At 38.8% G+C, this 25,688-nt stretch overlaps 1 protein-coding gene across 6 annotated transcripts in view; it reads right to left on the bottom strand.

Moving 5' to 3' along the window:
• Positions 1-25,688, bottom strand: part of LOC145271308 (phytanoyl-CoA dioxygenase, peroxisomal-like) — a 475,348-nt gene that overhangs the window by 123 nt on the left and 449,537 nt on the right. For all 6 annotated transcript variants that reach the window (XM_080126931.1, XM_080126985.1, XM_080126883.1 and 3 more), the window contains 2 exons: positions 11,371-11,520; positions 3,127-3,282 (listed from right to left, as the gene is read on the bottom strand). In XM_080126931.1, coding sequence (XP_079983057.1) covers positions 3,127-3,282; positions 11,371-11,520 — 306 coding nt within the window. The remainder of the gene's footprint in view (positions 1-3,126; positions 3,283-11,370; positions 11,521-25,688) is intronic.

Below are 25,688 nucleotides of genomic sequence, written 5' to 3'. Positions count from 1 at the left end.
AACTAAATTAGTTTAAACTCAATTACTATATTACAGGAAACTAAACGAATTATATATATATATTTATACGAATTATATATATATATTTATATATAAATATATTATAGCTTTGAAATCATTTAATAAAAATGAACACACTGAAGAAGAAACACATTTTTTGTGTGTGTTTTCCACTGTTGAATCCAAGAAGTTGATGTCATCAGATGAGAACCATAGCACCTCTTTAGAGTGTATTACTAATTCCTCTTCACAGTGCTCTCATTACTGGAGTTTGCTAGATTGTATAGTGTTTTCTCTCTCAAAAATGCCTCAAGCACTTTCAAATCACTTGAATCATCCATCTGAACATTTCTGCATTTCCTCTCTCGGTTACTGCACTTTAAGTGAAGTTGATCTCATACCTTAAATAGCTACAGAAGCTTTCTATTGACATATCCTCTCACTCAAAGATAATTTTGATTTGATATCCATAATAATATAATAATTGTATTTCTTTTTCTTTTCACTTGTATTTCTTTTTCTTCTTTTCATGACCGTATGCATGTTTAACTCATACAGAACTGTCAGCTAAAATAAATCGATGACTTTCCTCTTGCTATTCCATATGACCATGTCCCATTGCTGCTGTGTCATTATCACTAGAGGAAAAATGAGAAGCTCATTAAAATCTTATTTCTCATTATCGTTTTCAGTCTTAATCTGCCTATAAGAGAAAGTTTAATAGTATATATGAAAATGAACTTCTATAGAACCTCTCTTCCATCACCTTATCCTTACCATCATCATTATTAGAATACAAGGTAGAACACCTTGCCAATGTTGCAAGTAATTGAAAGTTTCATGGGAATTCCTTTGCCATACAGCACAGAATTTTTCAGGAAATTTCGACAACAAAGCAACTTTTTTCATTCATCTACATTTTTATCAATTTTCAATTTTTTAGATCCTCACTGACCACAGCAATATTAGGTGAAGTCCAAATTCCAGGCACCAGAATTTGAACTTTCTGCATAATTCGAATCAATGTTGGCATGTCCTTCCTTTGCTTGACTACAAATCTCTATTCCAACTGAGCTCTTGGATTGTAGATGCATCTTACATCGTTCTGTTTACCTTTTCTCGGTGTTCAATTACATGCCTTCTTTTCCATTAAATTTCACAAGCTTTGCAAATTGTTGACAAGCATGATTCTGCATGATAATTCGAAAACATCATCCATAAAAACTTTGAAACAGCTTTTGATTTTAGCACTGTTGGTCTCAGACGACTTCACATTGATCATTTCCATAACTCATACAACCCATATCATTGATACTTTGCATCAAACTGGAAGTTCAATTCAAGACATCACATGAATTTGTGCATCAAAATGTGATAATATTCCACCCATCATCATTTGTGCATCAAAATGTGATAATATTCCACCCATCATCATTTCTTGAAATCCATCATTAAAGTCAGATTGTTTTTTTCTTTTATGGAAATCACTCCTGACAAGGCATGAAGCCACCTAATGCAAGGAGCTTAAAAAATAATACTTTAAGGTCAAAAACTTGCCAATGATAACATCAATTCCTCCCTCTTTGTCAGAAGGATTACTCATGGAAGTTATATTCTATGAGTAAGTTACTAAAGAACAAAATAAGAGAAACAAAAGTTACAAGGTTGCCAAAAGTAAACCAAGATTCACTTTCTATTCTCCTTACAAACAGGTTTTCTATTTTTTGTTTGGCATTCCATATCGTATATGTTTCATGCATTTTCAGATACCTCGAGTTCCTGCTTTTTGTACAGTTTCATTCATGTAATTAGTTTTCTGTATAAATGCCATCACCCTCTTTGCCAGTATTTCCAAGAATACCTTCTCATTTATGTTAATGAGTGAAATTGCTTTAAACTGTCTGATTTCCTTCCACTTAGCTTCCTTTAGCAGGCACAATGGCAAATAAAATCAACTTGTCTTTGGATAGTTAATCTTCAATTCAGCAAAAGAAAAGATGTTTGTAAGGAGAGTAGCAAGTGAATCTTGGTTTACAACGTTGGCAACGTTGTAACTCGTTTCCCTTTTGTTCTTTAGTCCTTATATTCTTATTCATAGCAAAGAGGGAAGTATCGCTGTATTCTGGGTCAGAATCTATTTCATCTTTCTCCACATTTTTCTCTGCAGAATGAATAGTTGCTTTTTGAGTTTTAGGCAACTCTTATACAGTTTGCAGTTGATATTATCATTGCCTCATGATCTCTTGAACCTTGCATTCTTGATAAAATCATCTACTCGCTTCTTCAAGTCACTCTGCTACTTCTAGCTTAGTGGGTAATCGCCAGTCCAGCAAATAGTGTCAACTCCTTTTTCTGGTTCAAGATGTCAAAGCTTTTTCATGGTACACTTAAGTTTTCTTGCTTTGCCCTCTATGAAGAGCTCTTTAGTGAACTTGTATGTGTTATTGAGAAACTCTTACTTACTTTTTTCAACTCTTTCTGCCACTTAATCCTTTTCTGTTCCCTCATAATATTTTCTTTTTAGCTCATCAGATTGTCAACCCTTCACACCTTCCCTTTTGCTGTCCTCTGTTACAGACCATGTTGTTTTCTTTTTTTCTCTCCTTTTTTTGATCATTTCTCTTTTTGTTGTTTTCTTTTTATTGGTTTCTGTTTTTTCTCTTCTTTTTTTTCTTCTTTTTTGTTCTCTCTCCTTAATGGTTTCCATTTCTGTCTTCTAACTGTTTCACCTTTCTTGGCTTCTGTAAAACTTGTTACAAACTTACATGCACGTACAAGTGACGTGAAATATAATTGAAATTGACAATTAAAATGCCAATACTAATGTTGTGTTCCAATCAAATACAAATAAGTAATAATATAATAATAATAATTGTGTTCCAATCAATACAAATAAGTAATAATCTAATATACTGTAACTAAGATTGGATTTTCCAAAACTGGAAATCATTTTTTTATGAATATTTCAATGAATTTCAATGTGGTTAAAAATGATAAAAATGAACCAAAAATATTTGCCATGTGAAGTTAATTTGCTACACTGATGGTTATCTTATGATTGTACCAAGAACATTTACTTAACCAAGAATCTATAATATTGTATTAAGACTTGGAGAGGTCATCTACCTGAAGAGTAATGTTTTCAAATCCTTCAACACTTCCAAAGAGTTTGTTCACTTTCTGCTTGGCAATTTCAGCTACTTCCTTTCCAATATTTTCCTGTGTTGTTCCTTGGATTTCAACATATTTGCACTCAGAATTTGCATAATGACAGCTGATGGACTGAAAAAAAATGTCAAACAAATGAAGATTGTTAACTCTTACGACTTGTTGCTAAGAAAAAAATTTTAAATTAACAATGCATAGCATTGACTACTACACTGTAAGAATGATTTTTTATAAATCCTGACATCAATAAAACTGTACAATAAAAGCAACACAGAATAAAGGCCAATAAATGTTGTAATTGTACCAAATGTGTAATATAGAGTGTGACCTAATGAGTATGTTAGTTTGAATATGCAGTTTGTTGAGATCAGGGCTACCGATCTGTTAGGAATAAAAACGTGTTCAAAAACGACCTTATTTAATTACAACCAAATACTGAGTTACAAAATTTACAAGAAACATTTATTTATAACAAGTAAAATAACATTGAAAACATTTTTTGAAAGGTTTGTCGTGTGTACTAAGTGTTAGAAGAGTTCATTAGCATTGTTTGATTGTTCTTTAGATTTGTAAACGATGAAGCAATCAGATTCTGGGAACAAACAGTTAGATATAGGGGCATTTCATGTCATGTGTGTTACAGTTCGGAATGGTTTTCAGCGATAACATTTATTTAAAATTGCCCTTATAATACTTCACTTTCTTTTCTTTTGTGCATTACTCTTTCATGTAGTACATAAAAACCCCATACCTATGACCATTTTTTATAATAATAGTCTTGTTTCTAGTAAACATTGTTAAACAATGTATAAACTCTGCGAATTGTGCCTTTATTTTTTTTATAAAAATGTGTTTTTCTAAATTTTTATCGAGTTTTCTAATTATTACAATAGTCTTTTAGTAAATTTTTATTCATTGAACCCCTGAGAATATTTGTTTACACCTTAGCGTCACGTGCGTTACCCATTTGATCTCATTGATTTCCAAAGTTCTGTGAAGTGGGAAAATACTCAAATTTGGCAACAAAAAACTAAGATTAAGATTTATTCTGATTGCAGAATAAATTATTTTCTTAATCTTAGTTTTTGTCCTAAGTGAATTGGTCATTTGGTTTGGACCGTACTGTCCCTTAAAGTTCAGGCTTTATAACATAACCAATTTTTAGTGAAAAGATTTCAAACATGCACAGGTTAGTATAAAAACCTTCTTTTTTTTTCATGTATGTATCATAAAAATATATTGAGTAGTTTTTTTGAAAACTGTTTGAACGCACATATATATATATATATATATAAGAATTTTGGAGTAGAAATCTTTTGGACAGCAGCGTTCATTTTTCTAGTAGCAGCAAGCACATTGGTGACTTAGTGTAAAAAATCGACAAGGCCAGCTTAGTTTTCCATACGGTTTATAAAGAAATTTATTTTCTCAACCTTTGAATATTTTAACTTGTGATGCAAAGGAAAATTAAATATTTTAATTATTTTTTTTTTCAATAATTTATTTTTAGCATTTAGACAAGGACCTATTTAAAATAAACACATTTCATATCAACAAACCTGAAAACTACTGGTTACCAAATGCTCCTGTTCGAAATTTATTTCTTTTGTTATAAAATTTGAAATGAATACTTTTCGCAGACGTGCGCTACCTTCATGTAAATTCATAAAAAAATGTCTGTTTACAGCAATGAATAACACATTTTTTAATTTTTATTTTTAATTATTTAGAAAACAAGTGTGTGATTATAAAAAGATTATAAAAAGAAAATGTATATATAACTTTTGAACCAAGTTTCTATCTTGATTTATTTTTGTATTAGAAAGCCTAAACTTTATGATGTTCTAACATTTGAATGAAAAGTCACGTGTTTTGTTCAATTAAAACAAAAAATTGAATAGAAAGTTTATTTCCTAGAGAGGTTTTATCAATTATAGATACTGATATAGAAGTATCAGTAATGAAGTATGTTGCGGACCTAACTGATATAGAAGTATCAGTAATGAATATGTTGCGGACCAAAAGAAAATAATGAAACGAATGGAAAGGAGGAAACAAAACTTAATTGCTGGATAAAATAAACATGTCGTTTATTTTCTGTCGAAAATAAAGGGTTTAGATGGAACACGTGTTCATTCAGTCGTTGACGACTACGCGCATGGAAAAGAAAGGAATGAAGTAGAGAACGAGAAATGGTAGTCTCGCATGTAGAAGAGAGAGAGAGAGAGAGAGTGTGTTGGCCTCAGCAAAGCCGCGCGTTCATGATAGCAGTCATCCACGTCTTCAAGCCAAGAGCTGTGGACGCGAACTTGCCTGGTTAACGAACCAAGGCAAAAAGGGAAGAAAAAGGAAGTTGAATATTTGTTGTTGACTTTTATATTGGGGTGAGTGTTCTGGCTGTGCATGTCTAGATTTCACTTAAAAGGAAGTGACATCACAGCTCAGGTGCGTGCGCACAATGTGTGTGTGTGTGTGTGTATACGTATATATTATGCTTATGAGTGTGTGTATGAGGATTTGTATATGCGAGCGTGTGTGCGTGTGTGTGCGTGTGTGTGCATGCGTACATGTGGGTGTGTATATGTGAGGAAAAACATGTTCGAACAAGACTCCCCCTCCTGGGGAGAAAAAAATATATATATATACAAGAGAAACATGTTTCGCTTTTGTTTTTTTATGTATATATATATATATATATATATATATATATATATATATATATATATATATATATTTTTTTTTTTTTAATAAGTTATGGATTGTTTGAAATGTTTTGGCCAATGAACTTTTCAACCTGTTTTTGTTGTTTTTGTAATTTCTTTGTCAGTTTCTGAGTGTGTATGTTCTTGTATTGGACTAGGAGAGATGTGTAATTGTTCGTCTATGAATGCAGGTTTAAGGTCTGTCTATTGCAATAGTGTTTTTTTTATCTCTTTTTAATATGGTAAAATACTTTTCACTTCTGTCGAGAACTAGATAAGGTCCGGAATAATTGGGACAGAATGGTTTTTTGACTGCGTCGTTCCTGATAAAAACATATTTACTTGTGTGAATATCGCTTGGAACAAAAATATTCGTGTCTGGCTTTTTGGTTGGAGTGAATTTTAATTGTAACATTTTATGGTTTAAATCCATCACAAAAGTTGTTGTTGGGGAAATGTCTGTATTGTTTTTGCAGAATTGTCCTGGTAAAATCAGTGCTGATCCAAAAACTAATTCTGTAGGTGTGCTCTGCAAATCTTCCTTCACAGTGTTGCGAATTGCTAGGAGAATGAGTGGCAAATTGTCTGACCAGTCCGCTTTGTTTTCGTTCATAGCCAAAGATGCTTTTAATTGTCTGTGAAATCGTTCCACCATACCGTTTGCCCTCACCCTTAGGTCTTAATGTGCTTTGTTCCCAACAAATGGTTGAATTCAGCGAAAAGAGTTGATTGAAACTGTGAGCCTCTGTCCGTTGTAATTACGGAGGGCACTCCAAAAATCGCTATCCAATCTTGTAAAATCGCTCTGGCTATTGTTGCGGCTGATATGTCTTTCACTGGTATTGCTGTCGGCCATCTGCTGAATCTATTGACTATAGTAAGGATGTGGGTATGTCCTTTTGAAGTGGGCAAGGGTCCAACCAAGTCGATATGAACATGAGTAAACCTAGCATCTGGTACACTGAAAGTTCCTGAAGGTGATTTTGTGTGCCTGTGAACTTTGTTTTTTTGGCAAGGAATGCAAGTTTTGGTCCAACTACGGATGTCTGTATTCATATTTGGCCAAACAAAACGTTTCACTATTAATTTCACGGTGACACGTTTTTCTGGGTGGGACAAATTGTGGAAGTGCTGGAAAACTTGTCATCTGAGTGAAATATAAGGGTGAGGGTGTTTTTGTGAAACATTGCAATAGAAAGTTGTTGTTCCGAACAGTGAAGTTTTGTCCATTATAGCTGGGAGCGTGGTATTGACTCTTGTGCTATTAATTCCATACTTAGTGGAGTGGAATTTAAAGAAGCAATTGTTGCACGAGATAATGCATCAGCTACAACGTTTTCTTGTCCTTTTACGTACCGTATATCGGTAGAATATTGAGCTATATAGTCCAGATGTCGAATTTCTCATGTCATATTTGTCGACGTGTGTGTAGAGCAAATATTAGGGGTTTATGATCCGTATAAATGGAAAATTTTCTGCCTTCGAGGAGATACTTAAAGTGCTTAATTGCAAGGTAAATTCCAAGTAACTCTCTCGAGAAAGTGCTATATTTAGTCTGGCAGAGAAGAATGAAATAGGGGTCATTTTGCTGTCAGAAATTTGGTGAATGACAGCTCCTACTGCCATTTCCGATGCGTCCATCATAAGTGTAAGTTCCGTTGTATCGCTATCTTGGATATATGTAAGTTTGGTGAAGTTTGCCAAAGCAGTTTTCGATTGTTTGAAGGCCTGTAGTGCAGGTCCTTCCAAAACTAACTGTTGGTTTTTGGTTCGGTTTTTTAACTAGTCCGTTAAAGGTGCGAGTAACGTGGAACAGTTAGGCAAAAAGAGTCGGTAATAGTTAATTATGCCTACAAAACGGTGTACTTGTCTGACAGATGTCGGTAGAGGGAAATTCAAAATAGCACTTACTTTTTCAGGCAAAGGGGAGATTCCATCCTTGTCGATTAAATGACCGAGAAATTGAACTTCCTGGTGGCCAAAAACACATTTATCAGTGTTTAGTTTCAGACCGACATGTGACAGTCTTTCGAAAGTTTGTTCCAGGTGTAGCCGGTGTTCTTCAAGGTTTCTCCTGGCGATTAAAATGTCGTCCACATATGCGAATATGAACGACAGACCTCTGAAAACTTCGTCAATCAAATGCTGGAAAGTTTGACAGGCGTTTCTCAGCCCGAAAGGCATCCTTAAGAACTTGTAAAGGCCAAATGGTGTGGTCAATGCAGTTTTATGAATGTCTTCTTCTGCGACTAGAATTTGAAAATATGCCTTTACGAGGTCCAGTTTGAAGAAAATTGTGGCACCTTGGAGTCCATTGGCGAAGTCATGGATATGGGGGATAGGATATCTATCCGGAACTGTTTTCGCGTTTAAGTGTCTAAAATCTCTGCACGGGCGCCATGTGGTGTTGTCAGCTTTTTGTACCATGTGGATTGGTGATGACCAAGCACTTTTTGAGGGCCGTATTATTCCCATGTGGAGTAGGTTTTGAAACTCAGATTTTGCCAATTTGTATTTATCCGATTTCAAGCGTCTGGGGGTTGAATAGACGGGCGGTCCTGTGGTCTTAATATAGTGCTTAGTGCTATGTTTGATGGGGTCCGTGTTTTTAAACGGCTGGGAAAGTTGAGGAAATTTTTGGAGTTACCGGCACACGTGTAAATCTTCGGGTAGGGCAGCGCTGTTTCCGGTGGTTAAAAATTTCTAGGTAGTTCCTCTCACCGAAAACTTTGTTTCGTTGTCTGTCACTGTGTGATGAGTCATATTGACAGACAGGTTGAAATGGGCTAAAAAGTCCGCCCCCAAAATTGGAATGGTCATGCTGGCTATGGTGAAATTCCATATAAAATTCCTCCGCATTCCAAGGTTTAAATTTAAAGTTTTCTTGCCAAAAGTGGGTATTTTTGTACCGTTGGCGGCAAGTAGGTTGAAAAATTGGGTCCCTGTTGGGTAGCCATGCGGTGTCGGTATGATGCTGATTTCCGCTCTGGTGTCTATTAAAAAGTTATATCCGTGAATTTTGTCACGGATATAAAACAGACGACCTTTTTTTGTGCTCCAGCTACAGACGTCGTCATTACTGGCTGGAAGGTTCGTTTCCCTGTGCTGGTTTTTTGAACGCGCAGGGTGTAGTGCATTTTCTTGCGTCGACGCCGAATCTCCTGTGGTAGAAACAAACATCTTGTCTATCTTGTGATGTGGACTGGTTCCTGCTTAAACTTCTTTGCCTGTAACTTCGTCGTATGTCGTTGTAGTTTCTGGGATAATGTTGACGCGGCTAGCTGCTTTGAAAGCTTTTCAACTGCAGACTTTAATTCGGCTAATTCTTTGTCTCGGTTTTGGTCAGGTTGCCGAATGTTTAATGCCATGGTTTCGTTGTAGGCGTCCGTCTGTTGAAGTTCCATTTTGTTTTTTTGTTTTTTGTTGAAATTTTTATCTTGTGCGCGGTTTGAAAATGTTCCTCCACGTGGTTGACAAGTTTGTTTTTTTTAGAGAAAAATTATTTTTCGTGCGTGCCGTGGATTTGTGTGGAAGAGTTTAGTGTTTCGTTCAAATACATTCATTTCATTTTAAAATAACGGGGTCACCATCGTTTGTTGCGGACCAGGATATAAATAACTCACTACAAAAGAAAATAATGAAACGAATGGAAAGAAGGAAACAAAACTCAATTGCTGGATAAAATAAACATGTCGTTTATTTTCTGTCGAAAATAAAGGGTTTAGGTGGAACACATGTTCATTCAGTCGTTGATGACTACGCACGTGGAAAAGAAAAGAATGAAGACGGGAAATGGCAGTCCCGCATGTAGAAAGGGAAAGAAAAAGAGAGAGAGTGTGTTGGCCTCAGCAAAGCCGCGCATTCATGATAGCAGTCGTCCACGTGGAAGAGTCTTCAAGCCAAGACTGTGGACGCGAACTTGCCTGGTTGACGAACCAAGGAAAAAGGAAGTTGAATGTTTGTTGTTGACTTTTATATCGGGGTGAGTGTTCTGACTGCACATGTTTAGATTTCACTTAAAAGGAAGTGACGTCACAGCTCGGGTGCGTGCGCACAATGTGTGTGTATACATATATATGCTTGTGAGTGCGTGTATGAGGATGTGTATATGCGTGCGTGTGTGTGTGCGTGCGTACATGTGGGTGTGTATATGTGAGGAAAAACATGTTCGAACAAGTATTTCAGAAAAAGGGCAATGGTACTGGCCGAAACAAGCTGATATTATTGCATACTAGCTCCAGAATGTGATCAGAAAACCAACTCCACCAGTTCGAGGAGGAATGGTAAATATTGGAAGAAATCACGATGTGCTTTATTATTTTCAACCTAAAATTTCTCAATAAATAAATCTATTTTATAGCATTGTATGAGTATGTTATTTATTATGTTTGAATCCATTGATTATTGAAGATTCTGAAATGATATTTTGCCATGTAACACATCTGACGTCACAAATTGAAAGTGTTCTTTCAAGAAGAAAAAATAACTAGATATATATTTTTTTGCTATTATTTTGTTTACTAGCTTATAACCAGAAAGGATTTTTTTCTCGAGGTTTTATTAAAATAAAAAATTGTCGATTAAGCATCACGTGTTTTATGAAAAACGATTAACAACAGAAACTCAGGGCCTCAATTATGTCTCAATCATGAAAGATATAATTAAAAATAATTCTATGTTATTTATTAATAAAAATGAATGCCTGAAAAAATAGGCAATTCTTTCATTTTTAAATAGCCGATGTTTATAGCCTCAGCACAGACAACACAGAAAAGATCAGAATTGAAATTTATTTTTTTGTAGTTTAGGGTGTTGTCTTTCAGAAAAAAACAATGCTAGAAAATATTGCATTTAAAATTCTCTGATTTTGGGCCATTTTCCATGGTAACAAGGAAATTATTTACTTTACACACAAAGTTAAAGATGTGTATTTTAATATGCACGTATAGATACATAATTCTGACAGTATATACAACCGTATGTAACAAATGGCTGAAGATGATACAGTTTTGAATAGGATAAAACTAATTAAATGATAAAGAAGCAAATTTAAATTTATTTCTCAAACCCAATTATTCTTGTTTATATTTACAAATTTACAATAACATGACACGAACTTGGAAAGCTTTCAGGACATTGGCCAGCTTCACAACCTTACAGTTAAGGAAAAATAATTGACCATATCTACAAATTCAATTGAATTCCTAGGATGTTGAGACCTCTTCAGGAACTGACAGTCTCTCCTTGTTACTGTCTTAATGAATAATCATTAAGACAGTAACTTCCATTTTTTTTAATGATAAAATTTCAGATTGCAAATATCAATAAATGTGGCTGTTTAGAACTTAAACAATATGTGAAAAGATGATGATTGAAATATCCCCAGTAGCAAAAGGATTATTATGAAGTTTACTCTGTGAAAAGGCAGTGGGGGCGGGGTAACAACACAGATTATAATTTTGATTCTTGTAAAGAAAAAGAAACTTAAAAGAATACTTGCTTTTCGAAAGATGTTAGTTCTATTCATGCCAGAACCGTGATAGAGAAGAGGGTGGAAGAAAACTGTATCTCCAGAATTCATATCCAAGTAGATATGATTTTCATCTCCAGTATAATTTAAGATACCATGGTAGAGCTTATTAAACCCTTTCTGAAAAAAAAAAAAAGATGATTAAATTTAATTAGTTACAAATCGAATTCTTTGTATCTTTTAATTTCTTTGATATGTCTGTAAATCAAAATGAAATATGTATGGAAATATTTTGGATGGAGAAAGATACAACAACAAAAAAAAGACCAATCATTTTAACATAATAATGACATTTGGTTAAGACAGTTTGTCAATTAAAAAAAAATATGATTATTTCACAAATATCCTTATATTATATCTGAAATAAGAATTTCCGTTCCTTTCCCTCTTTTAATGCTGATAATTTGGTTTCAGCTTTTGTTACAAAACAAACACAAATCAGATTGTTGTTGCTGTTACAGAGGAGGAAGAAGAGTCAGTAAATAAGTATAAAGTTAGCCTCATCAGTCAAGCTTCATCTAATCCTGTTCTTAGAGAGAATATATATATATAATATAAAACTGAACGTTTGTGTGTATCTGGTCACAAATAGGCTCCTATATGGTTGACTATTATAGAAAACTGATCACATAATTATATGTGATCAGTTTTCTATAATAGTCAACGATAGAAGATGTATCGAGACACAGGAATTGGTATGTTTGATCTGGCATAAATATGATTCATTAAAATTGTGAGGTCTGCGTATGCGCCTGGTCCACAAAGTATGGAAATAAAAAAAAAAAAAAAAAAAACGTTTACAAGTGTTTTTGATATAGATGTACTTTGATAAGTATGTTTTAACTTAAATAGGGATGGTATAATAAAATTGTGGGGTCTGCGTTCGCGCCTAGCCTCCATAGAATAGAAATAGGCACAAACTTTAATAAAGACTTTTCATATCTATCTGCGTAAGTATACTTTGATAATAATGTTTCAGGTTGAAGAAATATGGTATAATAAAATTATGGGGTGTTCGTTCGCGCCTGACCTCCATAGAATGGAAATATGTCACAAAGTTTAACAAGGTTTTTTAATATAGATCCACAGAATATTGTGATAAATGTTTCAGTGTGAACAGGTATGGTATAATAAATTATGGGGTTTATCTATTTTATTCTTACTTTCATCATATTTTGTTTTGGTTTTGATACCCCCAAATTCGAAGCTATCTCTTTACAACCCTTCCTTTTCATAACCTATCATACTTTCATAAATCAGAGTCGATTTTCTGTAGGCTGTTTTTGAACCGAGTCAACGACGGGTACTTTTGCTAGTATATATATATATATATATATATATATATATATATATATATATATATATATATATTCACTTTTGTATAAGCAATATCGCCCGAAGAGTAACTACTGACTGAAACATGCTCATGAATGTGTAGCAACATATAAATGCTTATATAAAACAAATAAAAAGTATATCTTGCACTACATCGGTATTGAGAACTCTTGTTAAAACTTCATTGGTTGCTTCATCTCTGCAAAATATTAACTTGAAATAAATTATATATATGATAGATAGATTTAGCATATAAATTAATTACATAACCAGTAAAGCCGTTTCACAAGTAAGTCGGATTCTACCTTTTTAGGCGACTACGTGTGAAAAGAAAGAAAAGGCTTGAAGTTTTGTTCCAAGTTCTGCAGAAGGGCAGGTCCTGTAGAATTAGCAGAAAAGAAAGTCCTGTAAAGTCAGCAGACGAGCAAGTCCCAAAAAATCACACACACACTAAAGTACTCTTAAAGCTGCAGCAGTTCACCGATACGATCACACTGACGTCGATCCTAGAAAAGACCCCCCCATGTTCCAAACACACTCCCTTTATCCTTTTGGAATTTCTTTCATGTTTTGGCCATGCACGTACGCACACCGTAGGAGCGTTCCAAGGTAAGGCATGACGCGCAGACACGTGGGCGCTTCCTCCCTTCATTTTCTTCGACTCTACACCCCCCCCCCCTGGTCTCAAGATCACACATGCGGCATTGCGGCCACGGTCGTTTGATGCGGGCGCTCCTACGGAGGGGGATTAGCTGGGCTTCTTCATCTCCACCAGTGCCACCCGGGTCAGTGTCCACAGTCCTACCATCCGGCTGCACTTCATCTTCCTCCGAGCTACCTGGGTCAGTGTCCACAGTCCTACCATCCGGCTGCGCTTCATCTTCATCTTCATCCGAGCTCTCAGAAGTGGTGCTGGAGCTATCACCATCCGTGCTGAGGTTCTCAGCCATAGGCCGGATCCACATTTCATCACTGGATAATTCATTACTTTCACTGTTCACCATTTGGTTTATATCAAGGGCGGGCCGGACATCCCTTACATGGCGTGGGACACCATCAACCAGCACAGCCTGCTCACCGATTATGCTGGTGATCCGTCCCTGTCTGAACCTGGTCGTGCATCGGTTATTGGGAGGCCTTACCCAGACGGCGTCCCCTGATTGTACCGTCCTTGCGTCTTCTTCTGATTAGGCGGGCAGGCGTCAATGCCCTTAACACGCACTCGATAGCGATGTATCGCATTAGCAGGTGAACTTTCAGCAGTCGCGTCATCCTTTGGCGTTGTATTGTACCTATATACTGCCTCCGCAATCGTGCATTGCTTCCTTGCTGCTATCCGTTTCACACTTCGGTGGCACCCCTCTGCTATACCGTTGCCACTCGGCACATACGCACACCTGTGTCTAAGCCGGGTCCCCCACTCGTCCATGAAACGCCTGAATTCCCCGCTGCAAAAGGCTGTGTCGTTGTCTGTGAGAATCTCTTCGGGTGGCCCCCGCTCGTAAAATATAAACTCTAATTGGCGGATGACACTAGCCGAGTCCTGTCTTGTTAACAGTCGCCAGATCGCAAACCTCATCAGTCCGCAATCGATTAGTGTGAGGAAGTGCTGACCACCATAGTGGGTTATGTCCATGCCCAGCCGGCTCCAAGTCCCGTCGACTTCCAGCCGACCTTTCTGCCATTTGGTGGGAGCCGGGTCGATTGACTGGCATATTTGGCATTCCTTGACCACTGATTCTACTCTGTTTTTGGACACTGATGGGTTGGTTAAGTGTGCGAAATAATATGTCCGTCTCACTCCGGGGTGTCCAGTGTCGTGGTGTACCCTCTTGATTTCATCCGTCTCCTCAATAGAGGCAGCACATAACGATCCTGGTTCGGCTTCTTTCTTCATTGCGTCGAACCACCTCTGGGGCACACGGGTGAGTTTATCTGCAAGATTGCGGGTGGAAGCGACAAGCACCACGTTCACCGACTTCCTTAGTGTCTCCAACCTTCGTCTGATTAGCATTTTGGTAGCCGCCTTGGTGCGCACTCTCGCTTTGCCTGTTAGTGTGTCAACTATCCAGTGGTACACGCACAGCGAATCTGTGTGTAAGCACAATTCTTTAACCTTCCACTGGAGTGCCATATTTACTCCCTTTATCGCTGCATCCAACTCCGCTAGGTTGATGTGAGCGGCATCATCCAGTGGTCGCAACCAGCAGGCGTCCTCAATCACAGACCCGTTCATCTCCAATAGTGCCCCGATCGCGAGGGAGCTCGCATCCACCCACACATTTAGTCTGTCTCCCTGGACGCACCAATCTCCTTTAGCGGGGTCCTCCTGCTTGACTCTTGTGATGGTTTCTTTTACCATGCGAAGCAACAGATTGTCCACCGTCTTGTCATCCCAGCCTTTGGTAACTGCACTCGCCCTCCTCTTCATGCTGGCTATTGCGACCCGGGTCCATCCACATACTGACAAGTGTCCTACCAGTTTTCCACACAGGGAAAATATGGCCCGCCTCGTGAGGATATGGGGCACTTCGGGGACTGCAGTTCCGCGCCCCCACCTCAAGGTCCCTTGCTCCTGTTGAACGCTCAACCCCAAAACACGAGCGCCATCCTCCAAGTGTTCTGGATCCTTACAAATCAGTCCAAGTTCGGCAAGCTTAGCCCTCACACGTGACGATGGCACAACGTCTTCATTCACGTATATGTCGTCAAGGTATGCTGATGTCTCCTCTTTTACGGTTTTATCCTGTGACAATACAGCATTGACGATCGTCTTCATGATTTGGGGCGCAACGTTCAGCCCAAAGCCCAGTTGCGTGAGGCAATACCTCCTACCGGAAAACACTACCGTCTGAAACGGTCACAGTGTCTCGCTAACCCGGACCTGCAATAGATATGCCCTTCTAAGGTCCAACAGGGACACATTAGAACCCAGCTGGCGCCATTCTCACAGTTTGCTAGCACACACGTCGGCATCGCCTGTGAACGCATCAACATATGAGTTCAGTTCTCGGTAATCCATCACCGGCCTGACTTTTGCTTTGTTCTGTTGAGCAACTGCCATTAATGGGATCAGACCCTTGGGGGGTCCAAGTTTTTGTAGGGGTAGGGAATCAACCAGCCATCCTCGATCCATCTCCGAAGTTCTTCTTTGTACGCGGGCCTCATGTGGTCGGGCACATGGTATTCCGTTATGCCATTTTGCAGTTTGGCCGGTTCTCGGTCTTCCGACCACTTCCATGAGGCAGTCCAGGCCCTCTTTTGCTCGTCAAATTCGATGCTGAAGTCTGGTTGGTCGATCTTTAGTGCAGCACACACTGGGGCTTTCTCTTGTACCGCCCCCGTCGCCGTTATGTAGACACCACCAAGAGCTCTGATGGCATCATATCCTAGGAGCAGGTCAAAACTCAGGGGTTTTTCTGGTACCACCAGCACCTCTAGGTTAGCGGAGATTCCATTTTTTGTCCGAATGTTTACGCTGCCCACCCCGCAACATGTGCGCGTCTCTCCACTGATGGTAGTCACTCGAACGTTCTTCTTTCTCCAAGTGTGGCAGAGATCTGCACATATGATAGTGCGGGAGCACCCGGAGTCGAGGAGTGCTGAGCGCAGTGTTTCGTTGACATATATCAAAACGATCGGCAGCGTCTCATTTAATTTCTGCGTGGGGAAGAGGTTGACGCTGACACCTTGTCCCCGGTTCCGTTTCCCGGACAGTCTTGAGCTATATGGCCGGCTTCCTTACACCGGTTGCAGCGAACGGCCGTTGGTTGCTGCCGGCAGTTCCTTGCAATATGGCCCTGTCCATTGCATTTGTAGCATATGATTCCGCCACGTGGACCGGGTCCCTGATACGGTTTCTTATAATTCGGCATGGACCGGGCAGCAGCAATTACCGGTTCCCTCATCTCGGAATAATTCTTCATTACAGTCCTGGCCCGATCCACTAGGTCATTAAGGGGCAATGAATCCGCACTTGAGCTGGCTCGTAATAGTCGCTTTGCTTCTGTCGGGAGTCCTGCTAGGAATTTGCATGCTAAGGCCCGCTCGGGCAGTCCACCAAACAAGACCGTTAACTTGGTCAGTTCTGCCAAGTATACATCGACCGTTTCGCCCGGACATAGGGTCCTTGCCTCAAGTTGCTCCCAAGCAGTGGCGGGGTCAATCGCAAACGCCTTGAACAGCGCCGCCTTGTCTCGTAGTCCTGTTTGCCCTCATGGCTGAGCTGTTGATACACAGCAAAAGCGCCGCCGGACAAGCGCAGAGGGACAACACGTTCGAAGTTCTTTACGCCAGACAAAACAATGTAACTCCAACTTTTCCACCCAGTCAAGTACCGGGGTTGATCCATCGAACTCCGGTATTAATTTGAGGTCAATTTTTTCCCCCATTTCGCCGAAATAGCTTAAAGCCGTTTCACAAGTAAGTCGGATTCTACCTTTTTAGGCGACTACATGTGAAAAGAAAGAAAAGGCTTGAAGTTTTGTTCCAAGTTCTGCAGAAGGGCAGGTCCTGTAGAATCAGCAGAAAAGAAAGTCCTGTAAAGTCAGCAGACGAGCAAGTCCCAAAACATCACACACACACTAAAGTGCTCTTAAAGCTGCAGCAGTTCACCGATACGATCACACTGACGTCGATCCTAGAAAAGACCCCCCCATGTTCCAAACACACTCCCTTTATCCTTCCGGCGTTCGTCCTCGGCCAATCAGCAGCCAAAGAACGGTCACGTGGGGCCCAGTGATGATCGCACAATCTACAAGATGAGGACGGCGCCATTTTGGAATTTCTTTCATGTTTCGGCCATGCACGTACGCACACCGTAGGAGCGTTCCAAGGTAAGGCATGACGCGCAGAGGTGAAGATAAATATTAACTAAAATAGATAAACCTTTTAATTTATATTTTTTCTTAAAAAATAACAGGTAAAAGGGAAAACAAAGTTATGTATTAATCAACGTTTCGCCTTTATTTCGAGACTTCCTAGTGAGATTAAGAAAACAAAAATACCAGTACAAATATTTGAAAATGTCTCATGTGAAAAGTGTGACGCTGTTCCATTTCAGAAAAAGAAAAAGACGTTGGAAATTAAAAAAAGGAGAGGAGCTTGCGTTGTTAGAGAGAGAGAGAGAGAGAGATTTAATAACGTCATATAGCTGTTAATATGATTTTAAAAGATATGAATGCAGTTAATATTCTTTCTGGAAAAAATATGTCTGTTAAAATTCAAATATAACAGACATGAAATGAGTGTGTTTTTATAATGTAATTTATTGATCGAGATTATATGCATTAATTATTACAGGGGGTGTTTCTATGGTATGAGAGGGTTAATCTACGTCTACAAATAAATTAATAAATGTTTACATTATATTATAGAAACCTGCACGTTGTTTAATTGTGCTTGAATTTGCGATAAACACTGATTCTCTGGCGATGTTATATCCAAGCTGTATATAGTTTTGTTATAACTATACACAGTTTAGATATAGCATCATTATTTACTAATGTCCTCATTTAAAAATGCTTAAATTTACTCCATAAACACCTAGAAAAATCAAACATTAACTTACCTTTTCCTCCCGACACTTTTATAAAAATTATATATCACTGACATGACTTATTTTCCATTCAATAACAATTTCTACAAGCCAAATTTCGGTCTTTCTTTTCCGAAATTTTACTTAAAAGATTCTTGTCGCCATCACACAGTGCAAGTGGGGTGGGAGATGGGCTGCCTTGAGCGACTGACTCGCTGGCTTTGTGACTCCCTTCCCTTCTCGTATCTAGTAGTCGGCCTTTAACTGACCTGTGAGTGTGTGCGCTTCTCTCTCGCCCCATCTCCCTCTTTACCTCTCTCTCTCTTTCTCTATCTCTCTCCCAATTTGAAACGACCTGTCCGTTCTTCCTCCTTTTTGCCCTTGGCTATTGGCCAATCACGATCCTTGTGGAACTTCTCGTAACGCCACAATGCCCCGTTTTATGTGCCCTTTTAAAACAAAATCAGTTTGGAGGTTGGCCATCTTGGAAGAAGCATCCTTTAGACTCCGTTGCTGACCGTTTTTCGGCAACGTATTTTGTATATTTTTTATCCTTTTCTGACAGTGGAGTGCTTTTTTAAAAGGAATGTATTGAAGTGTTTGTAGGCAACTCCCTTTCAAAGAAGAACATTCGACGTGCCGTCGATAAATTTCATCTTATTTAAACGTTGGGTAGAGAGCCCAACTATAAGAACAGTATCGGAATTTTTTGAGTAAAACTGCTTACTCCAAAGAAAGGAGGAATAAGGAGAGAGAGAGACACTGACAACCCTTCATGAAAAGGAGAGTGGACCATTTGTTTGGAACCCTATTTCGGACGAGAGAGACATTTTAAGAAAAAACCTTTGAAGGTTGGTTTTATTTGTGAAAAAACACGTCTTAAAGGACTCCGTGTTTTGAAATGTTTATTCTCTTTTTCATTCAGACTTCAAGTAAGCCTTTGATATTAAGAACATTTTATATTTTGAAAAGTCTCCCTTTTGAGAGACCATTTTAAAGTGAATTTTTGCCCAGTTGCCTTTTTTCCTTTTTATATTGAATTCCTTTTTGTCTTTGATTTTTTCACCCCCCTTTTTTTTTCTCTCTATTTGTTACTTAGTAAATTTTATTTTACAAGCTTTTGGGAATTCAAAGCAACCAGTCACCCTTTTTCTTTAAATAAACATTTATAATTCTAACAGTTTACAGGGTCTCAATTAATTACCTTTTATTTCTCTTTGTGTTGTTGCATGACATTATTTTCTCTTTTTTTTACCCCAATCGTTTCCCAAAAAGACGAGTTTTGGCGACACCCCCAGAAATTTTCGTCATTCTTTGGGTAACCTTCTCAGTGGCCTGCCTATTCTTAGAATTCCTAGAATCTGGTTCTTTCAAATTTAGATTACCTCCAAATATTTTAGATACATTGACGACGTTTTAATTTTTCTTCCCGAAAAGACGCACATAGATAATATTAAAGATAAATTAGACTTTTCCATAAAGTTCACCTATGAAACAGAAAACAATCACTTATTACCTTTTCTAGACATATTTATTATATAATCCAATAATAAACTATCTCCACCGAGAAACTATATCCAAAAATCATGACATACATTTCCAACTTACATCATAATAACAAAATGCAAACAGGTATATGTGCATCCAGAATTTCTTGATAAAGAATTCAAATACCTCACAATTGTAATTCTTTCGTTTCAGCTATTTTTATATGTACCTTTTCATCTCGGTTTCCTGATCCAACTTTTGTATGCACTCACGCATACGCTGTCGATCAATAAAGCGGGCGCTATTATTCAGTTCCTTTCTTACAACCAAACACACGTCTTCCTGTCTTATTATTACACATACATGCTTAACACGGCATGACATGGTGGCAAGCGGTATTATCAAACAACACACAATCTTATAACGTCACAGACAGTAGAAAAAAAAACAAAAAACAAAAAGAAAAACGATTATTTTTAATTTCTCGCACGCTGAACGAATTTTTTTTTTTTTTTCTAATTTCTAACCTCCCACGCTACACAAATTGTCTGTACCTTTTTTTTCATCACACTTTCTTATCATCATGGCCACAATTTCATTACAAGTCCCTAGTTTTGATTGGGGCTCGACATGTATCGCCGAATCATTCAACCTATTCCGACAACGAATGGAACTTTATTTCACCGTCAAAGCGACAAAACACGAGAATAAAGTCCCTCTAATACTTCTCGCGACCGGCGAAGAAGGTTTACGTTGGTATAATAGTTGGTCGATGTCGGATGACGATCGTAAGGATCCACAAATAATATTTGCTGCATTTTTGGAGCAGCTAGAACCGGCAACAAATCACCGCGTTTGTAGACTGGAACTCGGAAAATACCAGCAGAGACCAAATGAAACAACAGACATCTTCATCAACAGATGTTGACTGTTGGCAAAGAAATGTGATTTCAGTGCCGACAAATTAAACGAACGCCTCGTCGAGTTACTAATTGCCAGCACACCTATACCCGAACTGCAAAAGGAACTGTTAAACAAACCAAAGGGTTACAGAATCGAGGAAGCCGTTAGATTAGCCCGTTCACACGAGGCTTCAGCAGTTTATGTCAACCAGCTCCACCAGTTACAGGAATCACCACAGATAGCCGCAATAAGCCATGGTACACCCCACTGGTAAGGGATTGACCGAAAACGCGGCCAAACCTGCAAAAATTGTGGTCGCAGTCACCGTTTTGGCAAAGAACACTGCCCTGCCAAAAATGATATATGCCACACATGTGGCAAAACAGGTCACTGGGCTACAGTTTGCATCTCAGGGAAGCACAAAACCAAGAGACAACAAGGAAGGCCCTGGCACAACAGTCATAACCAACAACGGGAGTTTGGCAAGAAAATAAACACAGGCACGGCAATGGAGAACTTCACCTTTAGCTCCATCACAACGAACAGCAGAAAGCCAGCAAACATGGAATATCCGCGAAATGAGGCATTTGTTGATCTAAGCATCAAGATAAAGGACCACCCAGGCACTCATACCTTCAAGCTGAAAGTAGATACAGGGGCACAAGCAAATACATTGCCTATCCACATATTCTGCAACATGTACCCTAGCAGTATAGACGAAGCTGGAAACCCAATGCCCGGATCACTCACCTCAACACAATGTCTGTTAACAGCCTACAACAATACCAGGATAAACTGTTATGACACCACAACTTTTAGGTGCAAATATAAAAACTCCGCATGACTGGATACCCAATTCTATGTGGTTGATGTACCAGGAGCAGCCATATTGGGCATGCCAACATCAGTGGCTCTTAGGGTAGTGACAATGAACTGTGCCATCTCAGCCCAACACCAACCCATCAATAGTATAGCTGACCTAATGCACATATACCCTAAGAGATTTGACCGTATTGGTGAATTTCAGAACACCCACAAGCTTGTTGTCAACCCCAATGTACCATGCCACATAGACCCACCGAGAAGGACACCTGTAGCCATGCGCGAAAAAATCAAATCGGAACTCGACAAGATGGAATCGCAAGGAGTCATTCGCCGCATCAACGAACCTACAAACTGGGTAAGCTCTCTCACTTATGTCACCAAACGTGACAACACAATTAGGGTTTGCTTAGACTTACGAACGCTAAACAAAGCTCTCATACGGCCATACCACCAAATTCCAACAGGCAAGGAGCTCAACCACCGATTTGCAGGAGCAAAATTCTTCTCAAAGTTGGACGCTACTGGTCTATAAAGCTCGACCCTGAAAGTCAGCCACTAACAACTTTCCAAACACCATTTGGAAGATATTGTTTTGAATGACTGCCATTCGGTTTGTGTGTCAGCCAGGACATCTACCAACTCGAGATGGACAGAATACTCAAGAAGTGCACTGTTGCTTGTGGTATAGCTGACGATATCACCATATATGGCTCGACAGAGCAGGAACATGACGAAAACCTAAGACGTTTCATGGAGGTCACTACCGAAGAAGGCCTTACCTTGAACTCTGAGAAGTGCAAGATCAAATGCCGTAAAATATCTTTTTTTGGAAACCTGTACACACACACCGGACTAAAACCAGACCCCGCGAAGGTACATGACCTACAGAAAATACCTGAACCACATAACAAGACGGAACTACAACAATTTTTGGGTATGATGACATACCTGTCTCGTTTTGTCAAGGACTTCAGTTCCAAGACAGCAGTGTTGCGTGGCTTATTACGCAAGGACTCTGTTTTCCAGTGGGAACCACACCATCAGGAAGCTTTCAAAAAGATAAAAAGTGAAGTATCTGAAACATCCCTGCTCCACTATTTTGACCCTAGAAAACCGATATACATGCACTGTGATGCGAGTTTACATAGAATCGCTGCAGATCTGCTACAACCAGATGAGGATGGCAATATATCGCCGGTCACCTATGCAAGCAAGAGCCTCACACAGACAGAACAGAGATACGCATGTATTGAACATGAGCTACTGGCCATCGTATTTGGTACACAGAGGTTCCACACATACCTCTATGGCCACCATTTCCAAGTCGTCACTGACCACAAACCCCTCACTATGATCATCGACAAACCGCTCACCTCAGCCCCGGCACGTCTGCAAAGAATGCTAATAAAACTCCAAGGATACAACTTCAGGCTCACATATAACAAGGGATCTGACAACCTCTTGGCTGATGGATTATCGCACCTACCACCACCTTGTAATGCGGACCCTATCAAACTTGATGTCCAGGTTGATACAGTTCGTTTTTCCACTAATTACATCGAACAGCTAAGACAGTGTACGACAGCGGATCCTCTGCTTAACCAGCTGAGAGAGACCATCATCACGGGATGGCCAGAGACAATCAAGCAGCTGCCCACATTGCTGACATTAGAGTGTTCTGGGGCCTAAGAGATCAGCTCTCAATTGATGATGGTCTTATCCTCAAAGGACAACAAATCGTCATCCCCCAGACACTTCAAAAAGACATTAGAACAACTACATGCTGCTCATTTAGGACAAGAGAAAACAAAACTCCTTGCCAAGGACACTGTTCATTGGGTAAACATAAACAAAGACATTGAACAGTTCACAAAGTCATGCAGTATCTGTCAACAGCATCAACCCTCCCAAATGCAAGAGCCGCTAATGCAAGATGACATCCCAACAAAGCCATGGGACGTAGTTAGCACAAATCTGTTTGATCTCCACGGAAGTCAATGGTTGATCATAGCTGACTATTACTCAAAGTATCCTATAGTCAAACGCCTACCTGATCATTCACCAAGCAGTGTCATAGTGAACATCACATGCCAAATCTTCTCAGAGTTTGGCATATCATCAAAGATAGTCAGCGATAACGGACCACACTTTTCAAGTCATCTCTACCGCGAATTTGCCAAAGAATGGGGCTTCCATCATGAGACCACGTCACCTCAGAGACCACAAGGGAATGGCTTCATAGAACGTCAAATAAGGACTATCAAGAATATTCTCAAGAAAGCCAAACAGTCGGGAACAACTCCTGAGATCGCATTGCTGCACTGGCGCTGCATCCCAATTTCAAGTGTTATACCAAGCCCTGCACAACTACTCATGGGTAGACGAATCCAAGCTCCACTGATCACCAAAATCAGAAACGACAACCATGATCAGGATCAGATATACAGCGCATTCCAACAACGCCAGCAGAACCAAAAGAGGTATTTTGACCGACATGCACTTAAGGAGGATCTACCACCCCCTATACCATGGTCAACGGGTAAGGGTACAGAATCCTGTGTCTGGAAGCTGGGACCCAGCGACTGTAGTATCCCAGGTAGATGGTCACTGCTCCTATCTCCTGGAGAATGTTAATGGGCATGTGCTGCGAAGAAACCGACAACACATAAGAGGTATTCCAGTGACGCCTACCCCACAAATGTCGCAAGACCTCCCCAACACAGCTCCACAAAAATGTGCGACGTCTGTGGATCCACTTGTGTGTGCATCCCCAAACATATCAAATGACACTCAAAAATGTACCCGTAGTGGTAGGGTGGTACGACCACCATCAAAAATGAACTTGTGATGAGCAAACACTCATAACCTCCCAGCAAGCATCTCATGGGGCAGAATAATCCCCTGCTTCACTGCAGCTGTTCAGGCAGTCTACCCTGAACCAATCTCTCCATTTTCTTTGTTTTGTTTTACATGCATAAGTCATCTTTGTTTCAGAGAAAGGGAGATGTAATGATATCGCCTTTCGTTTCAGCTATTTTTATATCGACCCTTTCATCTCGGTTTCCTGATCCAACTTTTGTATGCACTCACGCATGCGCATAGCAATCGATCAATAAAGCGGGCACTATTATTCAGTTCCTTTCTTACAACCAAACACACGTCTTCCTGTCTTATTATTACACATACATGCTTAACACGGCATGACAACAATCACTTTGAAAATCTTGCAATATCCCACATATTTCATATTAAATGCTAAGCGAAAAACCACACAAATATTTTCCATGATAAATAAACAAAAATCATATACACCAGAATTTCTCTCATAATTAGACATCATCTTTTACCTGTGGTAAAATAATAATCACTTGAGAGTAGTCTGCCCCTTTCTAGGAAATTGTCTCACTTTGTTTGACATACCAGGTCTCCATCTTGTATATGTATCGTGTGTTCTTCTAGTCGAATAAAACCTAAATCTCCTAACGGTATTCTTTATTCTTGTAATTCGCCACAATTTATTCGACTAGAAGTTATTCAAAACTCATTCAAAACTTATTCAAAACAAATTTATTCAAATGGATGAGGTATTGAAACTAGAACGATTCAGCCAGGACGCTAATTCACCAGTCGCAGCTAAAATTGAATGTCTTGTTAAAACCTAAATCTCCTAAAGGCATTTTTTATTCTTGTAATTCGCCACATTACCTACACAAAATAATTTGCAACACACTAAACAAACTAGAAATTCCAATCATACAAACCACATCACAAACTATAAGACAAATATTAAAAACAATAAAACATTTCTAAAACAAACCAGTTTCCAATGCAGGCATATACACAATTCCTTGCCAAAATTGTCATCATAGTTACATTGGTGAAACCCAGTATAAATTAGAAAAAAGGCTATATGAACATAAAAAGATATAAGAAATAGCAATTCTCTAATGCATTATTCTCTTATTCATTGCAGCATAAGGTATCCCCGGCTTTTTGGGGAATTTTTGACACCTTTAACACAAAACTGCGAATAAAATATACAAAACTCGTAATTTCTCTTTTTAAAATGGTTTGTTTAATTTCTTTATGGAATATACTTCCAAAATAAACTATTAAAGTTTTTTGAAAAATAATAGAAATATTTTTGATTTTTTAAAAAACAGCGTTTACACGCACATGTTTTTTACGTAATAAAATGAAT

The sequence above is a fragment of the Euprymna scolopes genome, chromosome 1 (assembly GCF_053919585.1).
Source record: "Euprymna scolopes isolate OS-2025 chromosome 1, ASM5391958v1, whole genome shotgun sequence".
Lineage (NCBI taxonomy): Eukaryota > Metazoa > Mollusca > Cephalopoda > Sepiida > Sepiolidae > Euprymna > Euprymna scolopes.
Note: the sequence above shows the minus strand (reverse complement) of the source record. Positions and strands in the feature narration are given on the sequence as shown.